At 40.3% G+C, this 13,771-nt stretch overlaps 1 protein-coding gene across 1 annotated transcript; it reads left to right on the top strand.

Annotated features, from left to right (window-relative positions):
• Positions 1–7,592: 7,592 nt before the first annotated feature.
• LOC110498834 (homeobox protein Dlx3b) lies at positions 7,593–10,457 on the top strand. The gene is made up of 3 exons (XM_021575482.2): positions 7,593–8,122; positions 8,902–9,086; positions 9,501–10,457. Exons 1-3 carry the CDS (start codon positions 7,780–7,782, stop codon positions 9,813–9,815), a joined length of 843 nt encoding a protein of 280 aa, XP_021431157.2. The 5' UTR covers positions 7,593–7,779; the 3' UTR covers positions 9,816–10,457.
• The last annotated feature ends 3,314 nt before the right edge of the window (positions 10,458–13,771 follow it).

Raw genomic sequence — 13,771 nt, 5'->3', positions numbered from 1 at the left:
GTGGTAGCCGGTTAGTAACAGTCTCTAAGCTGCAGGGTAGAGTACCTGGTGGTAGCCGGTTAGTAACAGTCTCTAAGGTGCAGGGTAGAGACCTGGTGGTATCCGGTTAGTAACAGTCTCTAAGGTGCAGGGTAGAGTACCTGGTGGTAGCCGGCTAGTAACAGTCTCTAAGGTGCAGGGTAGAGTACCTGGTGGTAGCCGGTTAGTAACAGTCTCTAAGGTGCAGGGTAGAGTACCTGGTGGTAGCCGGTTAGTAACAGTCTCTACGGTGCAGTGTAGAGTACCTAGTGGTAGCCAGTTAGTAACAGTCTCCAAGGTGCAGGGTAGAGTACCTGGTGGTAGCTGGTTAGTAATAGTCTATAAGGTGCAGGGTAGAGTACCTGGTGGTAGCCGGTTAGTACAGTCTCTAAGGTGCAGGGTAGAGTACCTGGTGGTAGCCGGTTAGTAACAGTCTCTAAGGTGCAGGGTAGAGTACCTGGTGGTAGCCGGTTAGTAACAGTCTCTAAGGTGCAGGGTAGAGTACCTGGTGGTAGCCGGTTAGTAACAGTCTCCAAGGTGCAGGGTAGAGTACCTGGTGGTAGCCGGTTAGTAACAGTCTCTAAGGTGCAGGGTAGAGTACCTGGTGGTAGCCGGTTAGTAACAGTCTCCAAGGTGCAGGGTAGAGTACCTGGTGGTAGCCGGTTAGTAACAGTCTCTAAGGTGCAGGGTAGAGTACCTGGTGGTAGCCGGTTAGTAACAGTCTCTAAGGTGCAGGGTAGAGTACCTGGTGGTAGCCGGCTAGTAACAGTCTCTAAGGTGCAGGGTAGAGTACCTGGTGGTAGCCGGTTAGTAACAGTCTCTACGGTGCAGTGTAGAGTACCTAGTGGTAGCCAGTTAGTAACAGTCTCTAAGGTGCAGGGTAGAGTACCTGGTGGTAGCCGGTTAGTAACAGTCTCTACAGTGCAGGGTAGAGTACCTGGTGGTAGCCGGTTAGTAACAGTCTCTAAGGTGCAGGGTAGAGTACCTGGTGGTAGCCAGTTAGTAACAGTCTCCAAGGTGCAGGGTAGAGTACCTGGTGGTAGCTGGTTAGTAATAGTCTATAAGGTGCAGGGTAGAGTACCTGGTGGTAGCCGGTTAGTACAGTCTCTAAGGTGCAGGGTAGAGTACCTGGTGGTAGCCGGTTAGTAACAGTCTCTAAGGTGCAGGGTAGAGTACCTGGTGGTAGCCGGTTAGTAACAGTCTCTAAGGTGCAGGGTAGAGTACCTGGTGGTAGCCGGTTAGTAACAGTCTCTAAGGTGCAGGGTAGAGTACTGGGCGAGGCCAGCTAGTGGTGACTATTTAACAGTCGGATGGCCTGGAAATAGAATCTGTTTTTCAGTCTCTCGGTCCCATATTTGATGCACCTGTACACTCCGCCTTCTAGATGATAGCAGGTGAACAGGCCATGTCTCGGGTGGCTGAGGTCCTTGACGTCATTGTGTGCATTTGTGCATGTGCGTGCGAGACAGGGGTATGTAAAGCAAAATAATGTGACGTCTATACCACCTGTTGGATGGTCTATATCACTACAGTGTTGTTCTGTAATCTCATTGCATGTGACTGGAAGTGTGCAGAGACTTTTTCCTGTTTCTCCAGTTTTGCATTTTGCCTCCAGTACCTTCACTTTATTGGGTGTGCTGTAGATTCTGACTAGGATTGGGTGTGCTGTAGATTCTGACTAGGATTGGGTGTGCTGTAGATTCTGACTAGGATTGGGTGTGCTGTAGATTCTGACTAGGATTGGGTGTGCTGTAGATTCTGACTAGGATTGGGTGTGCGATAGATTCTGATTATAGTGAGAGAGGTTTTCAATAAAGGATCAGATATGATCATTCTTATCCCGATATTACAATATCAAGATCAGAGTCTGGATTTTCAGAGCTTTGAATAGGCCTACACCTTGCCATCTACTGGACAGGTCATGTTACTACTTCTACACTGTCAGGTAAACAAAGATGAGTAAACTACATGATATAAAACTAAGATAAAAAATAATAGAGACGGAATATCACTTATAAGTTATTACATGCTTTTATTTGACACTTCTCAATATAATAACTGAACCCATACCTATACTGCAGTCAATATAACACAATGTTTTTTAAAACCTCCCCATCTTAGTTACATTGACATTTCTCAGGTTAGTGATACAGTATAACCCCCTGAATCCACCCTTCCAGTGGGATCAACATAATCCTGATTTGTGGCATCAAAACTATCGTAATCAGTTCCTTTGAGTTCTGAAATATTGAAAAACAACATTTAATCCTGATTGCAGTTTTTGTAATCACTGTGGTACATTTTCACAAGCATGTGGTACATTTTCACAACTCTAGCAGATGTTGCAGCAGGTGCAGTGAAATGTATTGTTCTACTTCTACTACAGTGCACAAATATAATATCAATACCAATACGCAAATAATCCAGAAAGTCCATTAAGAAAGAAACGCATCCCCTAATAAATATGTATACAAAATGAAGTTTCTGGGGTCTTTTTGCTTATACTAAAATTGCATAAGCCAATTCAGTACTGTAATATATGCCATTTGTGTAGCAGATACTTTTATCCAAAGTGACACAACAGTCCACACATTTTAGTGTGTGACCCCAGTGGGAATTGAACCCAGAACTCTGGTGTTGCTAGTTCCATGCTCTTATTAACTGAGCCAGGTAGATTAACTCTACAATACATAAGTACAATGCAATACTGTAAAATACAATACACGATTACAATACAGATGAAATATGTATAATTGCCATCCCCATGAGCGTACCACCCTCCTTCAGGCCAAGGACGAGGCATGCAATGATTTCAATGCAGAACTATGTCAGGTTGAATTTGCCATGCCAAAAGGTTTTTCCCCAGGTGTATGAACAATGAGGATGTTTGCTGCGATTTGGATGAGAACCTATGGCCAAATGCTCAAGACAGGCTTGATGCAAACTAGTTCCTGCTAAACATGTTTCTTTCATTTCTTTCATTTGATTACATTGTGAACTATGTCTTAACTCTAAACACATTTTGTCTGTAGGCCGTCATTGTAAATAAGAACTTGTTCTTAACTGACTTGCCTAGTTAAATATAAATTAAATAAATGTTGTTTTTTTTTAATTCAATGATCTCACATTTGATCACACATGGGATGGAAATGTGTTCAGTCAATTTTAATGGGTAGTGCAAGTGTACTGCCTAATGTGAAAACAGTGTGGTTGTGTGGTGAAAGATGTCTACAAACAAAATGAATGCACAAAAAGGCAGCATTCCCCAAGTGAGGATGGAATTCATGAACTTCTTCGACAAAAAGATCATGATCATTAGAAAGCAAATGATGGACTCCTCTTTTGAATATGCGTATTTCTCCAAAACTCAGTTGTCCTGAGTCTGCACAGAACAGCCAGGACCTCAGATCAATGGAGACATTCTAGTTCTTTAATCCTGTATCGTTCGACACATTCACTAAAAAATGAATGGCATCTAAAGCTTCCAGCTGCCTACTGGACCCTGGATGGTTTGTCCTCTGAAAAATAAATGGTACATTTCGGTGTTCCTCAAGGTTCCGATTTAGAACCACTATTGTTTTCACTATATATTATTCCTCTTGGGGATGTCATTTGGAAACACATTGTCAAATTTTCACAGATGTGCATTTAAAAAATGTTTTACCTTTATCTAACTAGGCAAGTCAGTTAAGAACAAATTCTTATTTTCAATGACGGCCTAGGAACAGTGGGTTAACTGCCTTGTTCAGGGGCAGAACGACAGATTTTTACCTTGTCAGCTCGGGGATTCGATCTTGCAACCTTTCAATCTTGCAACCTTTCGATCTTGCAACCTTTCGATCTTGCAACTTCAATGAAACATGATGAAGCCTCAAAATCACTTACACTGGAAGTCTGAGTTTTAGACATAAGGAGGTGGATGTCGGCAAATTGTTTACTTTTACATTTGGACAAAACAGAGAGGCTAGTTCTAGGTCCCAAAAAACAAAGATATCTGCTATTTGATCTGACAAATAATCTTGACGGATGTACAGTCGTCTCAATTAAAACTGAAGGACCTCGGCGTTCCTCTGGACCCTGATCTCTCTTTTGACTAACATATCAAAAATATTTGAAGAGCAGCTTCTTTCCGTCTTCGTAACATTGTAAAAATCTAACTTTTTGTCCAAAAATGATGCTAAAAACCGAATCCATAATTTGGTCACTTCAAGATTGGACTACTACAATGCTCTACTCTTTAGCCATTTAATGGGTTATGCACATGTATTGCCTAATGTGAAAACAGTGTAATTTACAATACTGTAACATACTACAGTCAAAGGGAAATTTAGAAACATGTTTTTCTATTGGATTAACTTTTTGTTAAAATAACTAAATTGAGAAGATATAATTTTGTTGTGTTTTGGCAATTAAACCACTGTACTGATTTTGGATCAGTGGTTGTGTGGTGAAAGATGTTTGCAAACTAAATGAATGCACAATGAAAGGTATTGAATGTAAGACTGTGTTGCAGGTGTTACCAGTTTTGAGTTTCGTGCTAAGAGTTTAGAAAATTCAGCACTATACTTGTGAAAACAGTACCAAAGCGATTAAAAAAAAAAAAATTTACAGGACAGATTGAATTACCAAATCTGATCCCTATCCAGAGGATCAGAATCAAACGTTTCAGATTTTAAATACCCAATTGTAACATTTAGGGCTAGATTCAATCCGTATCGCGGAAGATCCACATTTATTGCTTGATTTGAATGTAAAGGTCATTTACGATTGAGCCGACATGTGCAGCAATTACCATGAATGCAGTTTCTGCAAATGCTGGAACATAACCTTTCAATTTAAATCGCGCTCTAGCGTACATCTTCTGCAATACTGATTGAATCTAGGCCTTAATGCAATCTGATTGCAGGAATCCAATCAGAAAAGTTTGAAAAACGGCCCAGATTGACACCAATTGGAAAGCGCAAGCAAGGCAGGCCAAAAGCAACATGGCGACAGACAGGTGGCTGAGCTGGAAGAGATGGGTCTCTCATGGGGCACAAGCTGTGGGACGAAGAGGCCTTAAGAAGTAATTATCTTTAGGCCTACTTCTCATAATGGCCAAATATATTCATTTACTTCACCCCAATAAAGCATGTGGTGTCATTCTATTGCAAAATTGCAGTCACACATCCGAAAGTCAATGTGAGAGCAGGCTGCAATGCATCTGGTGAAGGACAGACACACTCTTAAACACCCACAGCTCCCTACAAAAAAAGGTGATTACACCACTAGGCTCCTGAGAAACAGCCACAAACTGTTGTGTAATCCTGACCGTACGAACCGCCTGAGAATTCCACTCTACTGCTGTCAGACGGGACAATAACTCTAGCATTTAAATGTTTATAATGTGATCTCTTTTAACAATTCAGTTTTCCATCATGAAAAGAATGTCCTGATATGTTTCTAAGTGTCCTGTATTCTATACATGCCATGTATTGTTTTTTTTGTTAGTGTTTGTTAATGCTATTTTCTATGCATTTTTTAAAAAATTATATACATTTTTCTGTAAATGGTGAGCAAGAATTAACAAAGTCAAGTTACACAATGTAATCTTCTCTGGTGACTAGTTTCCCAGAAGCAGCTGTATAAACGAATGAATTACTTCCCCCCTCCCCCCAGTTGACAGTTTGCATCTACTGCTGAACCTTCCATGAATACACCACAAGGGGGTAGTATAACCTCATTCTTTAACTGGTGTGGTTCAATGTGGTGTAAAATGCAATGTAATACTGTACTTGGAGGAATTAATTTGAGGAAAATGTTATCCTTGGACTGGACTGCCTGAGTAACATATGTAAAAAAATATATACATATCTTATGTGAGTAACACCGACAGGAGTATGAATGCATAGAGGTGAACGGTGTCACTATAGTCTGGTAAAATAAGTGTTTTTATGTTAGCACCTCAACTTTTATCACAATCAGAAAACCAAACACTACGGAGCAGTGTAACTGTATGTAAAAAAAATAATTTAAAAGTAGAATAATTAACTACATAAAAAAAAACGAAATAAGAAATGTCCTATACCTTTCACTCTTATATGACTTGCAAGAGCAGAAGTGAACACTATATGTGTTTTTTGTTATATAAAAACAAATGGCAAAAAATATAATTGGTTTTCAAAATTACTAACACCTTGGGGTAGCCTATGGCCTTCACATAATGACCATGGACGATGAAAATAAACTCTACAGAACCTGGATGTAGTGTTACTTCATACACCTACTTCACATCATTTTTGAGACCGAATCAATGAGCACTCCTTTCATTAAGCATGACAATTACAGTAGGCCTAACAGTTTTTGTTTGTTTGTTTTAAATAGATTTTGGAAAACACACACACAACAAAAGAAAAGAATTCACCCCAAAGGCATTCAGTGGAATGGTTTTCTTATCATTTCGATCTCTTTCACCCCAAGCTCACTGTCCTAGGACACTTCTGAATGTTGAATTAGAATGAATAGGCTAAGGGCACAGTTTGGCGGCTTTGAATAAGTAGCCTTAACTCTGTATCTTAGCTCTTCTCAAGAATAAGGACAAGGAATGAGACAGACGTTCTGGCTACAGTGGGATAAGTAGTAGGCCATAAGAGTGTCAGTACTAGTGAGCTCCATTTCAAACAAAGCACAGGGTCACTGGAGAATCCATGCAAAGTTTGTTTGTAGTTATATGCTTTTGAGTGATGCTGTCAACAGCTAAATAACTCTACATGGTCTCTAAAAGACCAGCCTGGTCTCATAGACTAGACATAAAATAGTAAGCGTAAATCCAGGACATTCAAATTAGTATGATATGTTATGTTTGGTAAGGTTACATATGACAATAGGTTACTTAAGGCAAAAACAAAAGTATGGGTGGAAATGTAACTCAAAGCTCTAACATCCAAAAGGTTGCGTGTTCAAATCTCATCACAGACAATTTTTGAATTTTAGCTAATTAGTATGCAACTACTTACTACTTTTTAGTTACGTTTCAACTATTTAACATGTTAGCATATCCTTCACCTAAGTCTTAACTCCAACCCCTAGCCTAGCTAACATTAGCCACATAGCTAACATTAGTGTTATCCACCTGGCTAACTTTAGTCACAACAAATTGGAATTTGTAACATATTATACATTTGGCAAATTCGTAACATATTGCACAAATTGCAATTCATAACATATTGTAATACTTGCAATTGGTAACATATCATGCAAATTGTAATTCGTATGATATCATACGAAATGGATGATGGACATCCACAAATTAATACATACCATATGAAAGGTAACAAATCATACTAATTGGAGTGTTGTGGATTTACATTTGCTATGTTACATCTACCCCTGGGTCCAGGTTGAAAAGACAAACCTGGAGCGCCAAAAGACATGTGTGTTTTGGCACTTTAGTCCAAGGGTAGGATTTATTGAGCGCCACCATTTCGCCTTGAGGGCAAGAGGGAGAGAGATAAAAAAAAAGAAAAAAAAAGGATTGACTGGAGCCAATGAGAACGCAGCATCCATCCCAGCACTCTATAATTCAGTTTCACTGGTGTAGAGTGCTGCCACAATCGAGTTACTACAGCTAAGAGAGTTTGAGAAGGACTTGCTCTCCAAGGACTTGCGTTCAGGGCACGACTGACTACATCTATTCACTGCGATTTCTTTGAACACTACTACACAAACGTCCTGTGTTTACGAATTATCGTGGACTTTATTTTCTTTGGAGGGCTGCGACCCATGATGAGCGGACAGACTTATGAGAAGAAGGTAGCGAGCATTTTGACCGATCTCCCCGGATCTATGAGTTGCCATCCGAGCTCCAAGGACTCTCCGACTCTCCCCGAGTCCTCAGTCACGGACATGGGCTACTACAGCGGACAGACGGCTCACAGCCATCACGAATATTACCAGAGTCAAACCTACGGGCAACAAATGAATGCCTACCATCACCAATTTAACCTGAATGGAATGGGTGGTGCAGGAGTTTATCCCACCAAGTCTGAATATCCTTACACAAACTCCTACAGACAATATGGACATTACAACAGAGATCATCTGCAGGCTTCGCCTCAAAGCTCAGGTAAATACTTAAACATATTTTAATTATTTCTGTGTTATATTTTTCCTGTTTCGTTGTATGTGTAAAGAGAGAGAGACGAATATGCATGCATACTCTGGAAAAACGTTAGGGTAGTGTCTTGGGAAGTTTTATATTATATAGGCCCGCTCAATTGAGAAACATTTGCATTGGTGTAATCTATACTGGTAGACTGTTACAGCTGAAAGAAATAGAATGAGATAGCAGAGATAGCGAAAACATTGTAAGGGTGAAAAGTCATATTTGGGTTTCAGACATTCATTTAAATTGTTAAATTTATATTTTGTAAAGGTGGGATTTATTACAAGTAACTAGTAAAACTACAAATACTGAAGTTGGAACCATGCTGCTAATTGATGGCTTTTGATAAAGAATAGACAGCTATTAACAGGTAGTCGTAAAACGATTATGGTTAGTAATTGCACTGATAGCAACTGTCTGCGAATCACTGGGCAGATATTTAGGGTTATTATACAAATCACTGACCGATTATTTGAGGTTATTATTGCAGGTTGAGCATGATCAAGACTTTTTCCATTTATTTGAGCGTTGCACCACTCATGAAAACATTGCTATTGCAACTTCAACTAGCCTATAACAATGTAATAAAGATTATAGTAATAATATATTCATTAACACAATAATAACATGACGTTTATCATGATGATGACTTATTGTCATTATTATTAATACATTGTTTAAATGTTTTCCATAACTAATACTAAGAACTAATGAAACAATTGTTGCTTCTTTCTTTATAGTGAAAGAAGAACCCGAGCCTGAAGTTCGTATGGTGAATGGAAAACCAAAGAAAATCCGCAAGCCGAGAACAATTTACTCCAGCTACCAACTAGCAGCGTTGCAGAGACGTTTTCAGAAAGCGCAGTACCTCGCCCTCCCCGAGAGAGCCGAACTTGCTGCTCAAATGGGACTGACGCAGACACAGGTAAATATCATGACGATTACACACATTGTAAGTGCAGTCACCCTTAACTCATAACAACTTGCTTTGACTTCTGTAGGTTGTCCTTAAATAGTGAAATGTCTCATATCTAGCATACCTCGCCAAATTAATCATCGGAAGCCTATAGGCTATTTTTCATTGACAAATGTTTGTATTGTCAAAAAGCATTGGTTATTACATTGCATTTGAATATTGGCCACATTTTTTCACGCAATTATTTTTTGTGTGTTCTTGGCCAGATGTCCTTATAATGTAGGCCTATAGGCCTAGCTTTATATTTAGACCGAGGCCACTATGATTATTTGACTATTTAAAATGCAGATGTTTTGCTGAAAATTATATTTTCCTCTTTTGACATGACATTTAGACTAACAACGTTAATATTTTCCCTAACAGGTCAAGATTTGGTTCCAAAACCGGAGGTCCAAATTCAAGAAGCTCTACAAGAACGGAGAGGTTCCCCTTGACCACAGCCCAAACGCCAGCGACTCCATGGCGTGCAACTCCCCGCCATCCCCGACGGTCTGGGACAATAACTCTCTCACTACCCCGCCCAGCAGGCCCCAAATCCCGCAGCCACCCCTCAGCTCGTCGCCCCCCTACCTGGAGGATTATAACAACCACTGGTACCAACAGGGATCGCATCTACAGCACCCGGGCGCAGTGCACCACCCAGTAGTACCACAGCAAAGCGTTGGGGCTGCTTATTAACAAAGACTATAGAGTTTTAATACGAGGCCCTTCCAAATCAACGGAACTTTATAGAGCTCTAAAAGTATAAACTGGCCGGTTTTGGACGTAGACCTGACAAAGGTGAAACATTGGTTATTTTGGATAATGTTGAGCGCAGTAGGCATTTCCCTGAAACGTTGGGTAAACCATTTCTCCTGCAGGCTACCTACCATGGGAATATTTCAAAACTCAGTCTCAAATTCACAAGCACATAAGAGATGTCGAATCACTTGTAGCCTATTTAAAGGAAGTCTGGCGTGGTTTTAAATTATTTATCACTTCCATTGTATTTCTTTTTTTCTTTTTGTAAATGACTATGCAAAATCATATTTTAACAAGATCCAAAACTTAATCATGAAAAAACTGTGCAGTTGATCCATATCATGGTTATGGGTTTGCAGAGCGCACGTCAGAAACTCAGGTCATAATTTATATCGATTTGTAGCCGACAAAATGTCGAAGGCTGTACATAGGTGTTAATAGAAAGCAGAACCACTAAGATCATATTTGTCTGGAATGGAAGTACTGCACTGTGGTGCTGCAAACCTTTTTATATTATTGTTGCAATTAGTATGTTTTTATTGTCTTTCTGTCGAAACAAATAAAGATATCAATTGAAAATTGTTTTTCACTTGTCCATTTTCTTCAACGTTTTTCCTCACTTTTAATTAATAACATAAATGCATTGTTTCCAGTCATAATCGCTTCAGGTTTGGTTTTTAGGGCTGCGTGCAAAGAGGCCATTGGAGGAGAAAGGCAAACAGTCTCTTGATTTTATTAGTATTCTGTTGTCAGATTACAAGAAAGAATAGAGCAAGTCTCAAGTCACAAGGTCCAAGTCCAATCAGTCAAGTCTCAAGTCAAGTAAAACAAATATATATGCTTCAGGCAATAACTTCTTCAAATACAAATCTTTATCTATTTATAGAGGCTACCAGACAGACCTTTTCATTATTTTGTCTACAACACATTTGGATTATGTAATAATTCATTTTAACAACAAATTCAAGCTTCATAACTAAATGATTAATTTCAAGCAATTTGAACATACCAAAAGACCGTTAGTCCTGGGTTAGGGTTTTGCCCCATTGCTGGTGAGCTTGCAAAGTAAACGGTTCATATTCTTGATCACCAAACAATTTTTGAAGCTGCATATTTATTATTATGGTAATCCTCTCTCTACAATTTGACGTTTGCGATGTACCGGTTCCTATAACTTTACATCAAATCAGCAATTGTTCACTAGCTCAGTGGTTTTCACACTTTTTGATCCACAACCCCCAAAAAGGAGTGGTTCAAAGCGGCCCCATTGCACGCACATGCACGCGCGCACAGGGCGAACACCGCTGCGCAAATGCAGCATATCCTGACAGCCAAGCATTTACAAAACGCAAGATACAGAAAAATAAACAGCGTTTTACACCTGGATTTTGAGCTGAAAGTCATTCATGTTAGCAGTCAATATCAACTAGGGATATTATGTCACATTGTCACTTTGGAGTTCAGAGCTAGCAGGATCATATGGCCTACCTGTGGGCCTATGCAGCGGAGGTTGCAGGATCATATGGCCTACCTGTGGGCCTATGCAGCGGAGGTTGCAGGATCATATGGCCTACCTGTGGGCCGATGCAGCGGAGGTTGCAGGATCATATGGCCTACCTGTGGGCCGATGCAGCGGAGGTTGCTGGATCGGATGGCCTACCTGTGGGCCGATGCAGCGGAGGTTGCAGGATCGGATGGAAAGCATGCTCTCTGCTAGTAGCCTTTTTCTTCCTCACAAATATCGCAATTAATTCGCCAGAGTATGTTACATCTTCATCCCATAAGTATTGAAGGTTGAATGTTACAGCCATCATTTATAAACTTTGCAAATTAACAAAATATGCCCCAAAACATGCGTGAACCAATTTTCACGCAAAAGTTGGCATTTATGAAAACTGAACTTGAAGTGGGGATGTGATTATACTGCTTAGACCATGCGTACTCAGTTTCTAGACCATGCGTACTCACAGTTTCTAGACCATGTGTACTCACAGTTTCTAGTGGTTGAAGTCTTGCATTGCAAGGCAAAAAAAGTAGCCTAGTAGCCTTTTGCAAATTCGGAATATATGATGACACTCTTATTCATAACAACAACAAAAAAACAGGTAGGTCTAGCTACATGTAATAACAAGGTGCAATCATTTGCCATTAGTACATTCTTTGAATTCTAAAATAATTTGATCATTGCAGAATACAGTCCTCACCATTTCTGACTGTGATGGTTTTATAGGCTACACACAAAATAGCCTATAGGCCAACAACAGATTTGGATAGACTACCACTCGCCCCATCTCTCATTTAATAGGACCCACTACACAGTAGTAAATAGATAAGGTATTTTAAGTAGTCTATTTTGCTCTATGCGATCCGATCCTACGGTAGAACGGAAGGTTCACCTTTTCCATTGACGTTTGTAGGCTACGTCTGAGTACTGTCATGTGATTTCTAGCGTAGGCAATATTTCATTTATGCACGTAATACTTACACTACCGTTCAAAAAGTTTGGGGTCACTTAGATATTTTATTGTTTTTGAAAGAAAAGCACATTTTGTTGTCCATTAAAATAACATAAATTGATTAGAAATACCATGTAGACATCGTTAATATTGTAAATGACTATTGGAAATGGATGATATTTAAGGGAATATCTACATAGGCGTACAGCGGCCCATTATCAGCAACCATCACTCTGTCACGCCTGCTCCCGCTCCCACTCCCTGGCGCCCGCCAGGCTCCCCAGCATTAGGCACACCTGCCTTTCCCCATCACGTGCATCAGCGTATTATTGGACTCACCTGGTCTCAATCCCCAGTTTATTACCTCCCCTATATTTTTCAGTTCCCCATCTCTGTTCCCCGCTGCTGCATTGATTGTCGTATGCCGTTGTTTTGCCCATGTGCTGACGCTGTGCCTGTCTTGTTCATGTCTGTTCCTTATTAAATGTTGACTCCACGTACCTGTTTCTCATCCACGGCGTTGGTCCTTACACACTCCTGTGTTCCAATGGCACGTTGTGTTAGCTAATTCAAGTTTATAATTTTAAAAGGCTAAGTGATCGTTAGAAAACACCTTTGCAATAAAACTGGCCTTTAGCCCTAGTTGAGTATCTGGAGCATCAGCATTTGTGGGTTTGGTTACAGGCTCAAAATGGCCAGAAACAAATAACTTTCTTCTGAAACTAGTCAGTCTATTCTTGTCCTGAGAAATGAAGGCTATTCCATGCGAGAAATTGCCAAGAAACTGAAGATCTCGAACTACTTCCTTCACAGAACAGCGCAAACTGGTTCTAACAATAATACAAAGAGTGGGAGGCCCTGGTGCACAACTGAACAAGAGGACAAGTAAATTAGTGTCTAGTTTGAGAAACAGGCACCTCACAAGTCCTCAACTGGCAGCTTCATTAAATAATACCCACCAAACACCCGTCTCCATGTCAACAGTGAAGAGGCGACTCTGGGATGCTGGCCTTCTAGGCAGAGTTGCAAAGAAAACGCCATATCTCAGACTGGCCAATAAAATAAAATATTTAAGATGGGCAAAAGAACACAGACACTGGACAGAGGAAGATTGGAAAAAAAGTGTTTTGGACAGACATCTTTCAGCTGTTCGGATCACAAAGAAGAACATTCATGAGACGCAGAAAAAATGAAAAGATGCTGGAGGAATGCTTGATGCCATCTGTCAAGCATGGTGGAGGCAATGTGATGGTCTGGTGGTGCTTTGGTGGTGGTCAAGTGGGAGATTTGTACAGGGTAAAAGGGATCTTGAAGAAGGAAGGCTATCACTCCATTTTGCAACGCCATGCCATACCCTGTGGATGGCGCTTAAATGGAGCCAATTTCCTCCTACAACAGGACAATGACCCAAAGCATAGCTCCAAACTATGCAAGAAC

Source organism: Oncorhynchus mykiss, chromosome 20 (assembly GCF_013265735.2).
Source record: "Oncorhynchus mykiss isolate Arlee chromosome 20, USDA_OmykA_1.1, whole genome shotgun sequence".
Lineage (NCBI taxonomy): Eukaryota > Metazoa > Chordata > Actinopteri > Salmoniformes > Salmonidae > Oncorhynchus > Oncorhynchus mykiss.
The sequence above is the reverse complement of the archived record's forward strand: the minus strand, read 5'-3'. Positions and strand labels throughout refer to the sequence as shown.

Bases quoted from the DNA above. Each gene is read 5' to 3' on its own strand.
- LOC110498834 (XM_021575482.2), top strand. From the start codon at position 7,780: ATGATGAGCGGACAGACTTATGAGAAGAAGGTAGCGAGCATTTTGACC. The intron at 8,123-8,901 runs GTAAATACTTAA...CTTTCTTTATAG, and splicing joins GGCTTCGCCTCAAAGCTCAG to TGAAAGAAGAACCCGAGCCT. The intron at 9,087-9,500 runs GTAAATATCATG...TTTCCCTAACAG, and splicing joins TGGGACTGACGCAGACACAG to GTCAAGATTTGGTTCCAAAA.